Genomic DNA, 21,735 nt, shown 5'->3' on the forward strand with positions numbered 1-21,735 from the left:
CTTCAAAAAGTAAGATTAAGACAGAAATAGAGATAGAAAGAAAATGAAGGATTTGGGCAGGGGAAGGAGCTCAAGTGAATGATGAAGGGTATTAGTGTCAATGTGATGAGGCCAGTGTATTTACAAGCTTGTACAAATCAAATGTAGGTTCTCACCATACCAGGAGACTGGGAGTCTGAGTCCTATCCTTTCTGATGATTCCATTTCAAAGGAGTAGCATTCAGGTTTTTGAGACAGAGTTAGGATCATAGAAAATATGTGCACTTTGATAGGGATAGATGAAGGAGTCATGGCTGGTAGTACTTATTAGCCTTCCAGCCTATGTCAAGTGTTGGCCAGAATAGTCAGTTCCTTAACAGCTCTGAGCATTTGCAAGTGGGAACCAGGAAGGGGCCTGGGACATTCCAAGAATGTGTTCTTAAACTGTTTGAAGGCATGTTAAAGTTTGGTCAACCTTAACGTTTACCTGAGCTTAGAGTATGGTTTAATCCCAGCACTCAGGACAGCTTGTGGGAGTTGATTCTCTCCTTCTACCATGTATGTTTTGAAGATCAAAATCAGGTCATCGGCCTTGGTGGCAAGTACCTTTACCCCATGAGTCTTCTTTTTTTTTTAATAAAATTTATTTTTTTATTTTTATTTTTTAAATTACACTCATGATATTCATTAATTACACTCATGATATTAATCACATTTGTGGTATTCATAGATTACATCTGCAGTATTCATTCAATTATATATATATATATATATTTAATTTTAAATGCTGAATGTCATTTATTGAAAGAGGGAGGAGGTCTTAAATACAGGCTTACAGCACAATGGGAGAACCCTGGAGGGCAGAAGATCGCTACTGATGTTTTACAATCTTGCATCTAAGCTGTTAACACCCATTATTCAGGATACACAGACAAGGAACTTCCCTTAAGCATTCAGGAGGGTGGAACCTGGCAGGGAATTAGCATAGGGAGGATATCAAGGTCAAGGTCTGCAAGCAAGGCAACAGTTACCCAAAACGGGGGGCCAGGGACCTACAGGTCCCCCTTTTATTAAAAAATGAGCTTCTGACTTGGGTTGCATGGGACGTCAGCAGGTCACCTTACCCATCATGGAGACACCTGCCCAGGCCACACAGGTGCTCTGTCTTAGGTTGGTGAGTGCCCCCAGGCATTACCCATCTCTGAATACCCCATGAGTCTTCTTGCTGGTTCAGCTCTCAATATTTAAAAAAATTCAGTGTCTTCTCTCATTTTTTGAAACTTTTCACCTGTTGTTTAAATGGACTAGGTTATTTATTTTTGTTGCTGTATTTGAGTCTGGTCTCCTTTTATAGCATTTCAAAGAGACTGAGGTTGGTGACTAGGGGAGGACAGATAGCCATTGGGCTAATAAGGCTCCAATGTACCTAGGTTTATGAGTGCTGAGGGGCAGGAGAAGCCCTTGGTACATCAGCTGCTTGCAGGCTGCCTCAGGTATTATGAATGCCAAAAGTGAGCATCATGGGAGAAAATAGTACTGATAGGAAATGACCTTTTCTCTTGTAGCAGATGGCTGAGGACAAGGCCTCTGTGAAAGCCCAGGTGACATCATTGCTGGGGGAACTCCAGGAGAGCCAGAGTCGCTTGGAGGCTGCCACCAAAGAACGACAAACTTTAGAGGGAAGGTGAGTGGGGAGGGAAACTAGCCCAGGAGGCCCTTTCCAGGGTTTTCAATGAGGCAAATGTAGGAGCCCCTAGGAGTTCTGCTCCCTTCTGAGAGGAAAGACTGACAGTCTTAAATTCCCTGGGACCCTCACAGCTGCCTTGGGAGAGCCCTGGCCAGATATCCAGGAATCTAGTTCCACTTTTGTTTCCAGTATCTGACCCTTTACTGGGTGTCTTAGGGTTTCTCTTGCTGTGAAGAGACACCATGACCATGGCAACTCTTATAAGGAAAGCATTTAATTGGGGCTGGCTTACATTCAGAGGTTTAGTTCATTATTGTCATGGCATGAGGCATGGCAGCATGCAGGCAGACATGGTACTGGAGAAGGAGCTGAGAGTTCTACATATGGATTAGCAGGCAGCAGGAAGAGATAGCGAGCCACTGGGTATCGCTTGGGCTTCTGAAACCTCAAAGCTCACCCCTAGTGACATACTTCCTCCAACAAGGCCACGCCTACTCCAACAAGGCCACATGTCCTAATCTTTTCAAATAATGCCGTTCCATATGAGCCTATGGGGGCCATTTTCATTCAAACCATTACACTACGGTTCAGTTTATTCTTTAGGAAGTATTGCAGGGCCTCCTAAGACCACACTCAAGATCTCACTATCCAGACTGAAGTTCATCATGGGAAAGGCATGCAGTGGGACTCCACGAAGGCAGAAAGTCCTAGGTGAAGAAGACTGGATACATTCCATAGCCACCCCTAAAAGCACAGAGCCATCATGAACTGTTTCTCTAGAGACTTTGAACCCCATGTTTCTGTTGGGAGTTGGTCACATTGGCATCCACTGCCAGGCATGTACCAACATTTCTGACTCCTGGAAGAAAAGTGTTTGATTTCCTTTGCCAACTAGTGGCCTTAAGCCTTGCCAAGGGTATTGGGTTGACATGTGGGACCATTGGGTCACAGGCATGGGTACTTTTGTGCCTGTCTTACTGCCTTATTGCTGTCCTCCAGATAGTTGGTGAAGGGTAGTCTTGGCCCTTGCAGTGCAGTAGGTAGTCATTATGTTTGTGGAGTTATGGGTTGGGATTCCTGTCCTGTGGGAGGGAGGAGAGTTTTGACTTGGGCTCAGAGACCACTGCTAATGGTGGATGAGGAGGGGCAGTGTGAGCAAAGGCCAAAGGGGAGCAGGCCCAGTAGTCTAGATCTGCCTTGGCAAAGTTGGGGTAACCTACAGTTAGAGGCTACCTCAGAGACCCATGGAAATGTCCATCATTGCCTTTGTAATGGGCACACAGGGAGGTACCAGGGTGATGAAGCTAGTGCCTGGGTACTGGGATTTAAGGGAAGCTGTGGGGTACTATGGGCCAGGATCAGAAGATATGGGGGCATGAGTGATATAGGTGAGAAAACTTAAGCTTTTACAGTGAGAGTATAGAGGGAGAGATGAATTCTCTGAGACTTCGATGCCATATCCTATCCGTGAGGCTGTATAACCCAGGTATGGAACCTGAGCCTCCAATGAGGGTGCCTGGGACTCCAGCTGAGTTGTAAGTAGCACAGTAGTTCCTGCCTATCCCTGAGGTCAGTGCTAGTGAGCTCAGATTGTAGTCTTTTCTGCAGCTTCTAGAACAGTCTCTTGATATCCCTTTACCCAGACTGCTTTGGTACCTTCCCCCAGGGACTCCTCCTATCTGGTCCAGCAGCAGCTTAGGATGCAGGTACCTAATCCTCTTCCTAGTCTACTTCTTGCCAACTGGTCTGGTTCGAGGCCTCTGATTTCTACTACACTATCAATGGTGGGCCCTTACTAGGACTCTTGCTGTATGATATCCTGTTGTTGCCCTATGTCATAGAGATTTTGCAGCTATGTGTCTGTGTGGCAGGTCCCTTCACATGCTTCATCAGATCATAGATGGGATGGGTATTGGGGCAGGCCTAGTTACAACCCTGGATCTGGGCCTGGACAGCTGTAGGGTTGGTCCACCAGCCAGTTCCCCCCTGTCCTCACCACCAGGGTGAGTCTCGAGCATTGCCCCGGCTAATTCACCTCTTGCAGCAATGAGTGAAGGGTGGGGCCAGTTCTCCTGCTTTCACACCCTAAGGGTTGGCTCTCCCACATCGGCACCATTAGGGCCAGCTCTGTTGTGTTGCCCAGGTGAGGTACAGAGGCCACTCTCCTGAGTACTGCAGCTGGTGAGGGATAAGGACAGTCCTCCTGCTCTTATGATCCCAGGGCCAGCTCCTCCACATGTCACAGGTGTTGATGGGCGGGAGGTAGGGCTACCACATGCCAGATGAAAATGGGGGCAGATCCCCTTTGCTTATAACATCAGGGCTGGGTCACCCTAACCTCCGACTACCAGAGAGCTTTGCTGTGCTGCCTAGGCAAGGGGCAGGATCTGTTTCCTGAGTGCTGCAGCTGATAAGAGGGAGGGCCAGCTTGTTAGTCTGTTGCAGACACTAAGGGGTGAGGGGTAAGGGAGTTGCATCTCTCCCCGACCCACACTACCCCATGACAGGCGAGTAGTGGGGACAGCTCTCCCACGCTTACAATGTTGGGTTGGCTCACCCACACATCCGCCAACAAGATTGGCTCTATTGTGTTACCCAGGTAAGATGCAGAGTCTGCTCTCAAAAGTGTTGCAGCTGGTGAGGGGCAGGCACAGCTCTCCCACTCTTATGAATGACCTCAGGGCCAGTTCCAGGAGATGCTTCTTATTTTCCATTTTTTGTCCATGATACCTTTACTTTGCCACCAGAATCAGCTCTCAGACACAGGCTATTCAGGACCTGACCCCTTCCCCAGGCTGCCTTGCTCCAGCTCCCTCAGTGTGTTCTTTTTTGTTGCATGTCAGGATGCGAGCAGTTAGTGAGCAGGTTAGACAGCTGGAGAGTGAGCGGGAGGTACTGCAGCAACAGCACAGCGTGCAGGTGGACCAGCTGCGCATGCAGAACCAGAGTGTGGAGGCTGCCCTGCGAATGGAGCGCCAGGCTGCTTCAGAGGAGAAGTGAGTGGCTGGGAGGGTTGGTACCAAGAGATCCCAGATCACCCATAGTGCTTTCTGCCTTCTGGGAAGTCCTGGTAGGGACTGGCTGTTTAAAGAAAGCTGACTTTCTCCCTTTGCCTTGATAATGACAGAGTCAACTATTATATGTAAACAGAAATATTTTCTATTCATATTCATAGTTTATTATGTGTCCTACATGGGTTCTTTTCACCACAGTTGAAATATGCTCTTGGTGTAAGGAAAGCAAGGAGTCATGGTGCCTTCAAGCTGGCCCTAAAGACTCATCTGGGCCCACAATGCCTGCACAGGCTCTAAACATGCTATTGGCATCTGGTTCAGCATCCTTTTGAGTTTAATTTAGAACAGTTTCCCTGCCTCTTTGTTTTGTGCAGAGTGCAGTCAGGTGCCATTTTATTACAAGCATTTCACCTATTTATTTTCTTTTTGGTGCTAGAGATGGAATGTTGGGCCTCAAGCACACTAGCCAAAGGTTCTACTCCTGAGTTGTACCGTACCCCTTGTTAGAAACATCCCAAGATGTTGACTTTAAGGAAAACATGAACTATGTAGGAGCCAAATCAGTTGCTTTGTATCCTTGCAGTCAGCAAAGCCTGCCTTAGAGTTGATGGCCTCAGGAGCCCACATATAATCCAGGAAGCCCACATTTCAGGTCTTTTATGGGATAAGAAGGAAGAGGGTGAAGCTGTACCAGGCAAGCTGTGACTATACTGGGACAAAGGAGTTCTCCAGTGACAGCTCCTTTTGCACAGGCGGAAGCTGGCTCAGTTGCAGGCAGCCTATCACCAGCTCTTTCAAGACTATGACAGCCACATCAAGAGCAGCAAGGTGAGTAGAGAACTCAAGCTAGTAAGTATGGCTGCCCTGGGCTGTCCAGGGAAAGGCTTTTCCCCTCTTCCCCCAGTGTACCTGAAGGGGGTAATGTGGCTTTTGAGATTGAGCACATCTAACTTTTGGAAGGAACTTTCAAGTTGCCTGACACCTTCATTGGGGCTGCAGCTCTGAGAGTTTAGAGATGGCTACGAGGAGATGGGAATGCATCCACAGGACATCTCCTGGGTGTCTGTGTCTAAGACCTTTTGATACTTGCTCTATGGGATGAGGCTGCTTTTCTGCATGGCTATTCTTTCGTGCTCAGAGCCAGGGGAAGTTCCAGAAACATTTCTTTTTCTCTAAAAACATTTTTTATATTTATTTATTTTATGTATAGAAATATTTTTCTTGCATATATATATGTGTACTGTGTGTGTGCTTAGAACCTGTGGAACACAGAATGATGGATCCTTTGGAACTGGAGTTATAGATGGTTGTGAACATCCTCCTTTTTGTCCAAATAAGAAAGGTTTTAACTTTAACACAGTAGAACTATACACAACAAAAACAGTTATCAAATAAGAATTTATAATATTTAGTCCATTTGCAAAATTAATTACTTAGTCTTTAACTCCATCGAAGACCGAGAAGGATGTAATATTACCTCACAACAGAGACATCTTGCCACCTGGAGAGTCACCCACAGTTTCTCTGCAACATTGTGGCATCCATCTTCAGCCTACAGGCCTAGAGTATCTGGAAGGCTTTTCAATGAAGCAGGAATTTTGATGGACTGTCCTGCCTTGTACTAGCAAACTTCATCAGTTGCGTTCCTCTGTGTCCTGCAGAATATCTGGCAGACTCTTCTGTGAAGTAGGAATTTTGAAGGACTGTCCTGCTTTGTTTTGGCAAAGTTCAACAGTCTTTTTACTTCATGTTCAGTCTGCACAGCACATTGTCAGCAGTCAAAGGCAAGAGCAGTTCCTTTGCCTAGTGGCTAAGCTTGCCACAATGAAAACAAACTCATGAGGAGTTTCTTCAATGCTCATCATTTCTGGTGCTGCCAGGAGCAGATGTGTCTCATTGTCATGAAAAACCATAGGTTAACAACATTTTAAACGCCATATTCTGTAGGTCTTTGAAGTGTTTGTAAACCATTTATCTATCTAAAATATACCTCTATATGATCTAGAAAACATGCCTACATCTACAAATTTTACTGTTACAGATGACTAACTATTAACCTATGTTTCTTGATTATCCTAAATAGTTTATAATAATAGCTTTCAAAAACTTGAACTCTACCTTACATTTTTAATGAACTGCATAGGCACAATACCCCAAACAAGAGTAGAAACATATAAACAATATGTTGTAATAAAAATAACCTTAAATTTGTATCAATATAAAAAATCCTTTAAACAAGAGTAGAAACATAAATACAGTGTAACAAAAATAACATTAAATTTGTATCAATATACTATATTTCTCTAAATGATAACAGACATTCATAACCCACCAAATAACCAAAGACCACCCACCTCATCTCTTGGGAATGTGGGTGTAGTATTCTCAAAACTGCTTCCTGTTGTCTGTGGATGAAGCAGCTTTAGGGTCCCAGAGAGAAAATTTGAGATAATGACCAAGTCATGAGAAGACCAGCTATAACCTTTGCTGATAGATATCACCTGTCAAGTTTCAGGATGTCTCCCCTGATCACACCTGATCCATATTAACCCTGAAGGAATCCACAGCCTCTTGTCTCGTGGGAACAAAACTCCAAAGCATTTTTGATTTCCGTTTGACAAATATATTTTTTTTGACTTTTTTTAAAGTTAAGATAGCCCTAAAGAATCTAGGTTGGTTCAGTTTTGGAGTCTTGTTCACAATTCCATGCTTCTTAGCAGCTATTGTTTGCTTATCAACATTCAGAAAATTCAAAATGTACATAATAGCATACAGGATCCAGATTCCCTATGTATTTCCCATCTTATGTGGCTTATTCTTTTTTATATTATTTTACTTATTTCTTTAAAGACTATTTTTAAATTATTCATTTTTTTCTATGACTATACCTGCTGAGGGCCATGGCAGTATACAGCAGGTGACAATTAGTGTTTGACAAGTTGACCCACCAGACATATGACTCCCTGATGGGGAGCCCCACCTGGCAAAGCCATGGGGTCACTGGCTGTAGAAACTAGTTTTCTGTCTGTAACTTTCTCATGTGCCACCACTATACCTCCCTAAAAAGAACAGCTGTGGGGTTCCTTCCACAGCCCATTGATAATGTGTCTTACATCTTTAGGCATACATATAACTGTGGGTGGTCAGATGGTCAGGAAGATGACTTCTGCTTAAGCTGTATAATTCTGATGAATAGAAATAATACCAGAATATTTTTCTTAACTGACACAGGAAAGTAGCAGTATTCTCAGTCACTAAGACAGCTAATTTTAGACTTCAGTACAAATTCAAAACAGACTAAGCTGCCCCTGCAGAAAATACATAAAGACAAGTTCCCAGGTGTTGTTGATGATTCAAGGTCAGAATTGAAGCAACTTTGGTAGACATAACCCCCTGCAATAATTCTCTTTCTGCATGTACCCCTACCACTCAAGGTTCAGCCTGCTACTGTTATGGTTAAGTCCTGGATTTCAATATCATTCTCTGTCTGGGAAAAAGTTACGTGCAAGGCCAAGTGTTTACTCACTGCCAGTCTTTGTGACTTTACTAGTCTGAGAAAAACTGTGTGACTTATCATGTGTTATGAGAATGGGTCGGACCCCTGAAAATGTAACATATAATTATCCAGAGTTTGACTGTGAGAGGGGCAGTGGCACTATAGACGAGGAAGCTATGCAGAATGTGAGTGAAGTGTATGTGTGTTGAGTAAGAGATGAAGAAGAAGAAGAAGAAGAAGAAGAAGAAGAAGAAGAAGAAGAAGAAGAAGAAGAAGAAGAAGAAGAAGAAGAAGAAGCAGCAGCAGCATTAGGGAAGGCGAGAGAAATGTGAGAGGATGAATGAATGAGAGTGAGCAAAGAGTGAGTGAATGATGTATATATGATATAGAAGAAGCATGTGTGTGTGAGTGAGTGTGTCTGAGAGAAAGCTGTGTGAAAGAGCTGCTGCTACATACAGGAATTGTGTAAAGAGTTGTATGAGAGTGTGAAGGAACTGTGTAAAGTGCTATATGGTGAGAGAGCTATGTAAATGAGATGCATATTTATGACTGTATGGACAATTGTAACTGTGTGGAGGCAAAGAAGATGATGCCACCATAAAAAAGAGATGTAGAAGAGAAATGTATGTAAAAGGTGTATGGCCATGTGAAAGTAGATGTAACTGTGTCTAGAGATGTATGGCCGTATGTATATAAAGAAAGATATGTAGCTGTATGTATAGAATGTAGCAGTGTGGAGACAGAAAGAGTCAGAGACCATTTTTTAAGATGAAGTAAAAGAGAAAGTTACCACCAGAAAGCATGTGTGTTTCCCTATTTTACTAGTCAGATAGAAACTTATTTCTAAATACCCTCAGATAAAAAAGTTTCCTAAGCCCTTGCTACTCTGAGGCATTCTTTTTATTTGCCCTGGAGCAGATCTTGGAATTGGCCTCCCACAGTCTGCATTATATACCCCTTTTCTTTTCTTAAGCCTATGCACATTGTTAAACACACTGTAAAACCTGTTTAGAGTTTTTTTTTTCTGTGTGGACCTCTTTACTGCGTATCTTTTTAGCTTTTTTTGACCATGTGAGCAAAACTTTAAACTGCTAACCTACGTCTGGATTCTCTGCGCAGCTCATTGGCTGGCTCCACCTGCTTGTTGGTTCATGAGCACCAAGCCAAGCTCACAGCCATGTTAGAGGTAGGTGACTAGGAACTGCATTCAACTTTCCTGGGGCTCTAAAATGCCAATGATTGTGCTGTCACAGGCAGTTTTACTTAGTTTTTTTGTTCCTACTTAACATACTGGCTTTTCAAGGGCTCACCAGCAGGCAGAAACTCTTAAAGAAGCCGTATCCTCTTTTTTTCTCAGCTTTCTTAAGCCCTATGTGGAAATACAGCCCCACATTGGGAGCAAAAATGTTGTTGTTTTTACTCTTTTGGGGGGCCTGCCACCCAGCTCCCAAATAAATGCACACAGAGACTTATTCTTACTTATGAATGCCTGGCCTTACCTTGGCTTGTTTCTTGCCAGCTTTTCTTAACTTTAAATTATCCCATCTGTCTTTTGTCTTTGGGCTTTTACCTTTCTCTATTTTTGTAGACCTTTCTTTCTTACCGTGTTGCTGGTTGTGTAGCTGAGTGACTGGCCCCTGATGTCTTCCTCTTTCTCTGGCTACTACTTCCTTCCTCCCAGATTTCTCCTATTTATTCTGTCTGCCTGCCAGCCCTGCCCATCCTTTCTCCTGTCTCACCATTGGCCATTCAGCTCTTCATTAGACCATCAGGTGTTTTAGATAGGCACAGTAACACAGCTTCACAGAGTTAAACAAATGTAATATAAACAAAAGTAACCCAGCTTAAAATAATATTCTACAACATGAACCACCATGTGAATTCTGGGAACTGAACCTGGATCCTCTCCAAGAACAAGTGTTCTTAACTTCTGAGCCATCTTTTCAGCCTCTTCTTTCCTCCCCTAGAAACATTTCTAGGGTGATTTGGAGCTCTTTTTGAGTTTATCCTCATCAGGCCTAAATTGGGTACAGTTTTTAGTGATTACTTTGTGTGTATGCATATGCACAAATGTATGTAGAAGTCAGAGGACATCATTGGTGTTATTCCTCAGGAGGTATACATGTTAGCTGTTTTTCTTACATTGGTTCTGGGGCTTGAATTCAGGTCCTCACAAGTACTTTACTGACTGAACTATCTCCCTAGCCTGTTCTTTTTTAGTTTTTTAATGACAGGGTCTTGTATAACCCAGGCTGGTCTTGAACTCTTAAGTGGCTGAGACTGGGCTTGAACTCCTGATCCTCTTACCTCCATCTTCCATGTGCTGAGATAACAGGTGTGTGCTACCATGACCAGCATTCTAGTGGTCATAATTTTTCCCATAATAAAGTTTGTTATCTGTTCTCTTTCTCATAAATAGAATGGATAATGTTGATAATTCTTTACAACCTAGTACTCATATAAGAAATTTTAACAAGGTTATCAAAAGCCCACATATTGATACTGGGCGTAGTGGTGCACATCTTTAATCTCAGCACTCAGGAGGCTAAAGCAGGCAGATCTCTGTGCATTTGAGGGCAGCTGGTCTACAGAGCAAGTTCCAGGACAGCCAGGGCTACACAGACAAACCCTGTTTCGAAACAAAACAACACCCTGAACAGCCCCCCAATTGAATAAATAACTCCAGAGAGCAGTGGGAAGCCAAATGATATTAACAGACTAGAGAAACTGATTTCTGAAGGCATTTCTGACTTTTCACTAAATTTCTTAAAATTGTTTACCATAAAGATCTATACACAAGATAAGTGTCTGAAGGATTCACAAAAATGGCAATATGTCTGTTTTTCTATTAATAAAATTAGGAGAACTAGAAGGAAAGGCAGTTGAGCAAAATCAAACTCCGTGTGTGTGTGTGTGTGTGTGTGTGTGTGTGTGTGTGTGTGTACAACTGTGTAAAAAAATAATTCTTATAGTTGCAGAGTTTAGCTAAACAAAATTTTATATTTTTGTATATTTATTTTATTATAACAGAATAGGAAGTTATTGTGGATAAAATAATCATTAAAATCAGATCACTCCCTAAGTATGTATTTAAAATTTTAGGCTATGAACTGGATGTTTCCTCTGCCATAATGATTACTACATCCCCATGAAAACATTTTTTTATCTACAATTATGACTATGAATTTTTTACCTTCTGTGTAAAAGGTGAGCTCCTCTAGCACTTAAATATGGCCTTAATTCAGAAAGTGTATGAACAACTTTTGAAAGACACTATAGTGTTGCATAAGTAGATTAAAAATATTTGAGCACTTGGGAGACAGAGGCAGGCGGATCTCTGTGAGTTCGAGGCCAGCCTGGGCTACCAAATGAGCTCCAGGAAAGGCGCAAAGTTACATAGAGAAACCCTGTCTTGAAAAATGAAAAAAAAATATTTGAACATTATTATCCTAGCAAAGACATTAAGGGAGGGCTCAAACAATAAAAACATGAAGACCTCTATGCATAAAAAATTCCTCATGAAATGAATTAACTCAGATATAAATTTTAAAATAAGAACCTATGTTTTCTTATTTGTCTAAATTTTAAATAATTACTTTAATAATAATGAAAAAAGTACTTAAAAGCTAACACAAAATTGTGCTTAGTTACTCAAAGTTAGTGGTCATATTTTAAGAAGAACATTGCCAACCACAATGTACCCAGAGATTTATAAGGATTAAGCATTAAACTAGTCACATGATGAAGAATTATAAAAATGGCTGCTTAAAGGATTGGAAAGATGGCTCAATGGTTAAGAGTACATGTTTTTTCAGAGGACCCAAGTTCAGTTCCCAGCACCCACATTAGGAAGCTAACAGCCACCTGCAACTCCAGTTTTAGGGGAATCTGATACCATCTCTGACTTCTGTGGGTACCCATATGCATGTCTGTCTCTCTCTCTCTCTCTCTCTCTCTCTCTCTCTCTCTCTCTCTCTCTCTCTCTCTCACACACACACACACACACACACACACACACACACATGCATATTAAGAAAATCTTTTTTTAAATTATTTTTATTTTTCTATTCATCTATTTATTTTACATCCTGGCCACAGCCTCTTCCCCATCTTCTCCCAGTCCTTTTCCCAATCTCTCCCTCCCACCCCCCAATCCCCTCCTCCTCCATCTCCATTCAGGAAAGAGCAGATCTCTCATGGTTATCAACAAAGCATGGCATATCAAGTTGCAGTAAGACTAAGGACCTTCCCATGTGTTAAGGCTGGGCAACGCAATGCAGTATGAGGAGTAGAGTCCCAAAAGCCTGTAAAAAAGTCAGGGACATCCCCTGTTCCTCCTGTTAGGAGTCCCACAAGAGGACGGAGCTACACAACTGTTAACATATGTGCAGAGTGCCTAGGTCAGTCTCATGCAGGCTCCCTGGTTGTCGGTTCAGTCCCTATGAGCCCAGGTTAGTTGACTGGGTGAGCCTTCCCATGGTGTCCTTGACCACTCTGGCTCCTACCCCCATTTCTCCTCCTCTGCAGGATTCCCGAGTTCCACCTAATGTTTGGCTGGGGGTCTGCATCTGCCTCCATCAGTTGCTGGATGATGCCTCTCTGATGACAATTGGGCCAGGCACCAATCTGGTCACAGGAGACGGGTCAGTTCAGGCTACTTATCCACTATTGCTAGGAGTCTAAGCTGGGGTCCTCCCCATAGACTCCTGGGAAAGTCCCTTCCTCCAGGCTTCCACCTGGCACCAAAATGCTCCCCCCCAGCAGTCCCGCTCAGCATTCTCCCCCTCCATGCTGTACCCCCAACCTGATCACTCATGCTTTCATCCCCACCTGCCCTCAGTCCACTCTCAAAATCTCTCCTAGTTCCCCTTCCTAGGGAGATCTGGGTGTCCCCCTATGAGCCCTCCTTGTTAATTAGTCTCTCTGGGTCTGTGGGTTGTAACATAGTTATCCTTTTTTAGCAGCTAATGTCTGCTTATGAGTGAGTACATGATATGTTTATGTTGTCTTTTTTAGTCTGGGTTATTACACAAAATAGAAACAGAAGGAACATTACCGAATTCTTTCTGAGTCACCCTGATACCCAAACCACACAAAGACCCAACAAAGAAAATTACAGACCAATTTCACTTACTCAATAAAATACTGGCAAACTGAATCCAAGAGCACATCAAAAAGGTCATCCACCATGACCAAGAGTATCTTTTAAAAATGGCCGCTTAGCCGGGCAGTGGCGGCGCACACCTTTAACCCCAGCACTCGGGAGGCAGAGCCAGGCGGATCTCTGTGAGTTTGAGGCCAGCCTGGTCTCCAAAGCGAGTTCCAGGACAGGCTCCAAAACTACACAGAGAAACCCTGTCTCAAAAAACCAAAAAAAAAAAAAAAAAAAAAAAAAAAAAGACTGCTTAATCTCTGGAGGGAATTCTTGGTTGAGAGCATGGGTGCATGTGTATAGTGTGTGTGTGATAAGCAGACCTTTGACCAAGTGGCAGAGTGGAAGGACCCATGGGTTGCAGTCTTGCCTGGTGTGTGGTGGGCCTGCAGTTTGTGGAGGGTTAGTGCGTAGTACTTACTCACTGTGGAGCGAGAAACCTCAGAAGGGAAGGTGGTTCCTGTTCTTGAAGAGTTAAGAGGAAGGCTGCCTAGCTGGAACTTCTCTGAAGGGGATGACGCAGAGTAATAGGCAGTGCCTTATATATCCTCGGAGTTCCTATCAGTCCTAAGATCTTTGTGTATCCTAAGAAAGACTTCAGCATTTCTTCTGTACTATAGGGCCACAGCAGGAGGCAGCGTTTTCTTTGTACACATTGAGACTTTGTCATTTGCCCTGAAGTCCAAAGGACTGGCTTTGCTCCAGCTATTCCTTCTTAGTTCTTAGAACAGTGGCCAGCCAGGGAGGTAGTTTGGCCCCACTGTGGGCCAAGAGACTCTGCCAGCACCCTTTGTCCTTCTCTAGGGCATGCAGCTGGAAGATCTGAGGCAACAGCTTCAGCAAGCTGAGGAGGCCCTGGTAGCCAAACAGGAATTGATTGATAAACTGAAAGAAGAGGCTGAGCAGCACAAGATTGTGATGGAGACTGTGCCAGTCCTAAAAGCCCAGGTGAGAGCTCTTTTCCAGCCTGCCTACCACATGAGTGGCCCACCCTCCCAGGCAATGGGGTCTGGTGCACCCCTTTGGCATCATTTTTTTTGTTGGCCTCTTTTAGTCTTCTTGAGTCCTTTGCATTGGTCCTTGACCTCTTGGTGCCCTTGGGATCACAGGCTTTCGTATCTGTTCCTGGTGTGTACTATCATGTGGTCCTGGGCAACAAGACAGGACTCTGTTCCTCTGGGGCATGGCATAGAATGCCTGATGGGCAGCTGATGGGTGCTTGTTCTATTTGCCAGGCGGATATCTACAAGGCTGACTTCCAAGCTGAGAGGCATGCCCGGGAAAAGCTGGTGGAGAAGAAGGAGCTTTTGCAGGAGCAGCTGGAGCAGCTGCAGCGCGAGTTCAGCAAGCTGAAGTCTGGCTGCCATGAGTCAGCCAGGTGGGCCTCTAAGAGTGGAGCCAGGAGCACGGCCACACGCAGGGCAGGCATATACTAGCAGCAACCAATAGTAACTACAGGAGATTGATGGCTCTTGGTGTTTGTGTTAAGTTCCCTGTACCTCCTGCTGCTCTCCCTGTGTCCTGTCCCTCCAACAGTGACCTTTCTTTTCCCACTGGTCTAACTAGAAACTTCACAGAAATGCATGTATTGAGAGGTATCTAAGGCTAGAATTTTTGTGGGGATATATTAGGTTTTATAGTGTCTTAGTTTGGTTTCTATTGCTGTAATAAAGACCATGACCAAAAACAAGTTGGGGAGGAAAGGGTTTATTTCAGCTTACAGTTTATAGTCCATCATGGAAAGAAGTCAAGGCTGGAATCTGGAGGCAGAAACTAAAGCATAGGCCACAGGGGAATGATGCTTACTGACTTGCTCAACTTGCTTTCTTATATACAACCCAGGCCCACCAGTCCAGGGGTTGTACCACCCATTGTAGGCTGGGCATCCCACATCAATTATTAATCAAGGAAAAACCCCACTCAAGCTGTTGGAGACAATTCCTCAATTGAGATTCTTTTCAGTTTGCGTTAAGTTGACAAAAGCCAACCAGCACAATTAATACCTTGTCAACTTGACATACAAACACACCACTATTAAACCATAACCTTTCCTTCTTGTTTGTCCTCCTATTCAAGTTAATATCACAATATAAAACATAAATTTAGTCTTGGTGTGGTGACACACACCTTTAATCCCAGCACTTGGGAGGTAGATGGATCTCTGAGTCTGAGGACAGCCTGGTCTACAGCGTGAGTTGTAGGACAGCCAGAGCTATTAAGATAGAGAAACCTTGTCTTAATAAACAAAAAACAAACAAACAACCCCCTCCCCATAAATTTAAAAGTCCCTCAGTCTTTAAGACATTCCACCACTCTTTAAAAAAAATGTCTCTTTAAAAGTCTAAATTCTCTCACTGGGATCCTATAAAATAATAAGTTACATATTTTCTTACTCTAAGAGTGAAGAACCATGGCACAATCACAATAAATCAAAGCAAAACCAAAATCCAACAGTGTAAAAAATGCAGTGCTTGATGTCTGGGACCCGCTTATGATCCTCTGGGCTCCAAAGGGCTTGGGCAGCTATACCTTGCTCTGGCTTTGCCACTCACAGCACACATAGCTAGTTTCATAACCTCAGGCTGGCTCCACTCCACAGCTACTGTTGTCCTTGGTGATTGTCCCATGGTACTGGCATCTCTAATATGCTGGGGTCTACTGAACTGAGGATGGATGCACCTTCACCAATAGCTTCTCTTGACCTCTCAAATAGTGCAAAGCCTTAGCTGCTTTCTATGACCCCTTCATATTACCCAGTTTGACTGGTAGCATGAGATGCAGCCTTGGCCCCCTCTGGACCAGAGCTTATGTGTACTGACCCTGAAGATATACTCTAGATTCTAGAGTCTAGAAGATTTCACCTCAGTGATGCTGGTCTCTTAATCACAGCTGCTTTCTTGACTTTAGCTAACCAGCATCAATTGTCCCAGTAAAGCAAAGGTTTTACTTCAATGCTGCTGGTCTCTTGTTCATCATACCTGATTCTTCAGCCCCAGATGACCAGAACTACAGATTCTTAATTCAAAATAACACATAAATGGCTGTGATAGAATCTTTGCTTCCATCTGAAACTTCCCAAGCTAGGCCTTCATCATCTGCATTGCTCTCGGCATTCTTACCTTCTTTGGCTTCCACAGAACAGCCCATTAAGTTCTAACTACTTGATGGCATTTCCAGCCCAAAGTTCCAAAGTCCTTCCACAGTCTTCCATGAAACAACATGGCCAGGTCTGTCTCAGCAATTTCCCAAGTGCCTGGTACTAATGTCTGTTTTAGTTTGGTTACTGTTGCTGTGATAAACACCATGACCAAAAACAGCTTGAGGAAGAAATGGTTTATTTCAGCTTATAGTTGTAGTTAATCATGGGGGAAGTCAGGGCAGGAACTTGAGATGGGAACTAAAGCAGAAATCATGGAGGAACTGCTTTTTGGCTTGTTCTCCATGGCTTGCTCAGCTTGCTTGCTTATATAGCCCAGGTGCTTACCCAAGGGGTGGTGGCACGATCCCTAGTGAACTAGGCCCTCCCACATCAATGACCAATGAAGAAAATGCCCCATAGGCTTGCCTCCAGGTTAATCTAATGGGGACATTTACTTAATTGAGGTTCCCCCCCCCCTTTTTTGTTTTTCAAGACAGGGTTTCTCTGTGTAGTTTTGGTGCCTGTCCTAGATCTTGCTCTGTAGACCAGGTAGGCCTTGAACTCACAGAGATCCACCTGGCTGTGCCTCCTGAGTGCTAGGATTAAAGGTGTGCACCCAGCTGAAGTTCCCTTTTAACAGATGACTACAGCTTGTGTCTAATTGACCAAAAAAAAAAGAAACCTAACCAGTACAAATAGAATTCCCCCAAATTCATGTCTACCTAATATCTCAGAATCTGACCTCATTTGGAAATAGTATCTTTGTATATGTAACTAGTTAACATAAAGTCACATCAGATTAATTAATTGACTGTGGTCTTTATAGAAGCACCACATTGAGATACAGAAGGCAGTTACAAGAAGGCCAAGGCAGAGAGACTGGGATTCAGCTACTAGCCAAGAAATGCCAAGGAATCTGTTAACTACCACCAGCTATGGGAGAGCATGTATTTCTGCCTAGTCCTCTGACATGTTGATTTAGGGCACTTGGCCTCTTGCATCGTGCACATTTCTGTTATTTTAAGCCACTAGGTATGTGGTAGTTTGTAGTAAAGTTCTGAGGAAACTGATATAGGGGAACCCGGGAGTATTTGCTAATTAGTACAAAGTTTCCTTTGGAGATGGTAAAAATATTCTAAAATTATATAGATGATTGGACATGCTGAATATAGTAAAAAAAAGCACTGAATGATACAGTTTAAATTGGTGAATTGTATAGTACATGAATTATATCTCAATGAAGATGTTTATTCATAAGAAACTCTGCAGGTATTGATTGAATGGTTTTTGTTTTCAAAGGATTGAGGATATGAGGAAGCGGCATGTAGAGACTTCCCAGCCCCCTTTACTTCCTGCTCCAGGTGAGTGAACAGGTGGTAGGTGGTAGGTGGTGGGAGGAGATGGACAGGGAGGGCAGAATATTGTGCTGAGGGAAAGCATTCATTAGCCTCCCGGCTGCTCTGATTTGGGGAGCCCTTGTTGGCCAACCCTATCAGTAGCCTACTCCACCCTGAGGCAAAAGGAGGAATGTGCTGGTAGAGGTGGCTCCCAGCCACAAATGTAGTCAAATATGGTGGTATCAGTAGGTCTCAGTACCTTGTTAGCCTCTCCTTCCCATTGAGGTCTACCCAGTCTGTGCATGAAGCCCACCGAGCTAGCATCTGTTCTTTTTTCTCAGCTCACCACTCCTTTCATCTGGCCCTGCCCAACCAGCGGAGAAGCCCTCCTGAGGAACCACCTGACTTCTGTTGTCCCAAGTGCCAGTATCAGGCTCCTGATATGGACACTCTACAGATACACGTCATGGAGTGCATAGAGTAGGAGCAGCCGATGTAAGGCCGGCCACTTGTAATACCGTGTCCTGAACTATATAACCTGTGCTTTCCTGTTTCGCCTACATAGTCCACAATTAAGGACTTAATGTCAAAGAACTGGCCCCAGGACCTAGCAGGACCCTTGCTTTAGCCCTTTGGTCTGCTAGTTCCCCACTAGGGTAGACAGCCCCAGTTAGGGCTGTTTTTTCCCTTTTCTTCTGTGCCCGAGCCACTTGCCTCTGGTGGTTTCTTCCTCCCTCTTCTCCCATTCTCATAGGGAGTCTAGAATGGAGGCCAGGGGCTCTCAGGGAGCACCCCTTCTCCAAGCAGGGCTGGGTGCAGCTCTTCTTCCCTCCAGCTGTTGCCTTTCTTGCCCTGAGCTGCAGGCTGTCCTCCCAGGGCATGTGGCACTTAGGGCCATAACATGTGTTGCCTCTGATGGACATTTGAGAAGTCTTTTTGTTACCGTTAGTAATGGTGTAGTGAAAGTACTTGTGCACTGATCTGTGTGTGCCTTTAGGACATGTGCTTAGACATAGCATTGCAGCCTTGCTGTGGAGGAGGTGGGTTGACCTTTGTGTTTCTGCCGTCTGCTAGACATGCTGTTCTTTATTAAAGAGGGTACTTAAGTGTCTTTTTCTGGGGTATGTGGGCTCTTTTTAATCCACTGATATAACTTGGATTTTCATATTTTCTATCCATTTGTTGTTGTTGTTGTTGCATCATTGCCATTTGTTCCTGGGCTTTGGGGAGCTCTTTGATCAGCAGTCAGGTTAGCTTTTGTCTATCACAGAAAATGCACACCTTGTTTCACTTTGATTGTGTTTATATTTTGGGGCCTAGAAGCTCTTTATGTACTCACACCCATTCTTTACTCTCATATTTTGGCTTTGGAGTTATGACTGCTTTGTTGTTTGACAGAGGCTATTTCACACGCATGCTTTTTTTGTTCTAGCACCAGTGTGCTCTTGTCTTTGAGAAACACGTTGTTTTGTGTGAATGGTGGTTTCCATGCTTCATCACACTCCAGGAGTTTGTGATGGCATGTTCACCAGCCCAAATGTCCTGTCTTGGGAACCATTTAGTAGTGACTGGCAGATTGTGAACAAGGGAACTCTTCACTTGTTTTGCAAGGTTCTAGACATTTTCTGGGATCTTACAGTCATTGGTATTAGTCTTGCAATTCTAGTAAAGGAAAGGAAGTTGGAGTTGAGAAAGCAATAGATGTGCCTTGCTGACTCCTCAGACCTGAAACCCTTTCTGTCCTCCCGCAAGCTTTCATGGTTCTGAGTGAAATCTGTAAATCCATTCCTGCCTGGGCTTTTTTTTATTCACAGGGATTCTTGCCATTAAGAGTGGAAAGGCTGAGTAGAATTAGGATTTAAAAAATAAGCCTGAGCTGGGGGCTTCTTCACAACTCTCAGGGGATGGGGAAGAGAATTTTCTATTTCCTGATTCCCAGGTATCTATCAGACAGATCTTTAGGAAAATGTTAAAGGAACAGACATGTTCTTTGCTCATGAGTCCTTCATTTAAATACCTAATCTAATTTTTCTTCAGTAGTACTACTGGTTTAATTTGATTCAGTTCAGTTTTGTGGTGGTATATGACTTTCTTATAGCTGTTCTAAAAATTCTCAGAGACTTGAAGCAGCAAAAAAAAAAAAAATCACTCATGTCTGGAAGTAGGATGTTAAGTTTCTTCTGAGAATCAATTCCAGACTTTCTCTCAGCTCTTGGTGTTGCTTGGCTTATAGACCCATCACTCCAATCTCTGGTTCTAGGGCCTCATGGTCTCCTCTATTTCTGCCTCTTAAGAACACCAAATTATAGATGTGAGGGCTATCTGGTAATTAAGGAGGATCTCCAGCTCAAGACCCTTACCTCACTACATCTACCAAGACCCTTTCCCCAAATAAAGTCATATTCTCAAGTTCTAGGGGTTTGGACTTATACAACCCAGAGTAGGGATATCATCAGAACCTGGGTAAATGCAGCCCAAAGGCAGGTGCCTTTAAGCCTTGCAATTCTGTTAGAGAGACTTGGTCTCTAGGGTGATGGGACCACCAGGCTTCAGAATTTGGAGGAGGTCAGGCTGTTATAGGTGCTATGCTACTAAGCAGGGCCAGTGGGTGTGACTGAGAAAGGCAGGTTGGCTGCCGCAGGAAAGAGCTGTTGGACTGCCTGCAGTGACTGTATAGGCTTCATGCTTCTTGGATAAATAGAGATGCATAGGTACATTTCTGACCAGTACTTTATCCTGAAAGGGGCTCAGAAAGCAAGTGTGACCCCGGTTGCACAGAAGGATCACCCAGGAGCTTGAAAACATTCTGGCTTGGGCTTCATGGACTAGTCAAGACAAAATCTGAGGGTGGCCACAAGCAATGGTTGGGACCTAGTACCCTTCTCAGAAGGTGGGAGCCCTTGACACTTCCTTACCCTGAAGTATGGTGTATGATTAACCACACATTAGATATCAAGGATTTGAGATTCTACCATCTTCCCTGACATGGGACATGTTTCTTTCTTTTCTGGAATTACTTAACTAGACCTGGAAAAACTGGTTATTAGTTCCCCCCCAAGGGATTTAGCCTATTTGGCTTTTATGAGCTGTGGCCCCTGGCAGACAGCTTCTGGTTCCAGACATCTAGAAGCATGTCCTTCCCAGAAGTCCTTTTACTGTTACTTATATGTTCTTCCTGTTGGCCCATGACCAAGAGAAATCTAGAGAGTCAATAAGACAGTGCAGAGTACTTCACTCACTGCAGTAACAAATGATAAGGAGTAGCTCAGCAGGAATGCAGCCATAGATTGTAAGTAGAGATGATGTCAAAATAGGAACAATTTCAGCCCTGTGTGTGAGACACCTTCAGGCGTGGTGAGACCTTGCGGCATTTCCCCTTTCGGGGGTGGGGGGGTGGGGTGTTTGATGAGATAGAACAAGCACTTTGGAAACATCCTTAGCCCTCTTTGCCTGACAACTTGGTCCTCACAGTGACTACTTCATTGGAGTGCCTCTCATGGCACTGTTATTTGTTACCACCAAAAGCTGTGATGAAATTGGCCATATACCTGATGACACAGGCCTGCATAGCTAGCATCTTGAACATTTTGTTACATGGAACATTCTCTGTAGTATGGTATAAAAAGGCCAGAGACTTAAATTATGTATAAAATGTAAAATAAAGAAGACCTGCAAGCATGCACCCTGTCCTCACTTGGTGGATGTAGGGGTAGAGTTGCCAGTAACGAAGTTTTTCTTTTGTGCTATTTCTATGCCTTTAATTGTTATGCATTATATAGGAAGTAGCTGTTACACACAGCTTTGAGGTTTCCTCTGCCTATGACTGAGGAAAGCTCATTGTTGACACAACAGAGTGGTGCAAGGGGCCAAATCAGTCAACTAACATGGGGCCTGGATTTCCTGTGACTGCAGCAACAAAGTACCACACATT

General features: G+C 43.7%; 1 protein-coding gene across 8 annotated transcripts in view; it reads left to right on the forward strand.

The window, feature by feature from the left end:
- The window catches only part of Ikbkg (inhibitor of nuclear factor kappa B kinase regulatory subunit gamma), a 35,299-nt gene extending 13,815 nt beyond the window's left edge, over window positions 1-21,484 (forward strand). For 5 of the 8 annotated variants that reach the window (XM_037199365.1, XM_037199366.1, XM_028888461.2 and 2 more), the window contains exons 4-10: window positions 1,545-1,663; window positions 4,510-4,662; window positions 5,433-5,508; window positions 14,133-14,276; window positions 14,564-14,706; window positions 17,767-17,828; window positions 18,146-21,484. In XM_037199365.1, the coding sequence (XP_037055260.1) occupies window positions 1,545-1,663; window positions 4,510-4,662; window positions 5,433-5,508; window positions 14,133-14,276; window positions 14,564-14,706; window positions 17,767-17,828; window positions 18,146-18,288 (840 nt within the window). In that variant the 3' untranslated portion in view covers window positions 18,289-21,484. The remainder of the gene's footprint in view (window positions 1-1,544; window positions 1,664-4,509; window positions 4,663-5,432; window positions 5,509-14,132; window positions 14,277-14,563; window positions 14,707-17,766; window positions 17,829-18,145) is intronic. The other 3 variants (XM_028888463.2, XM_037199367.1, XM_028888464.2) reach the window with 3 other exon arrangements.
- The last annotated feature ends 251 nt before the right edge of the window (window positions 21,485-21,735 follow it).

The sequence above is a fragment of the Peromyscus leucopus genome, chromosome X (genome assembly GCF_004664715.2).
Source record: "Peromyscus leucopus breed LL Stock chromosome X, UCI_PerLeu_2.1, whole genome shotgun sequence".
NCBI classification, from domain to species: Eukaryota; Metazoa; Chordata; class Mammalia; order Rodentia; family Cricetidae; genus Peromyscus; species Peromyscus leucopus.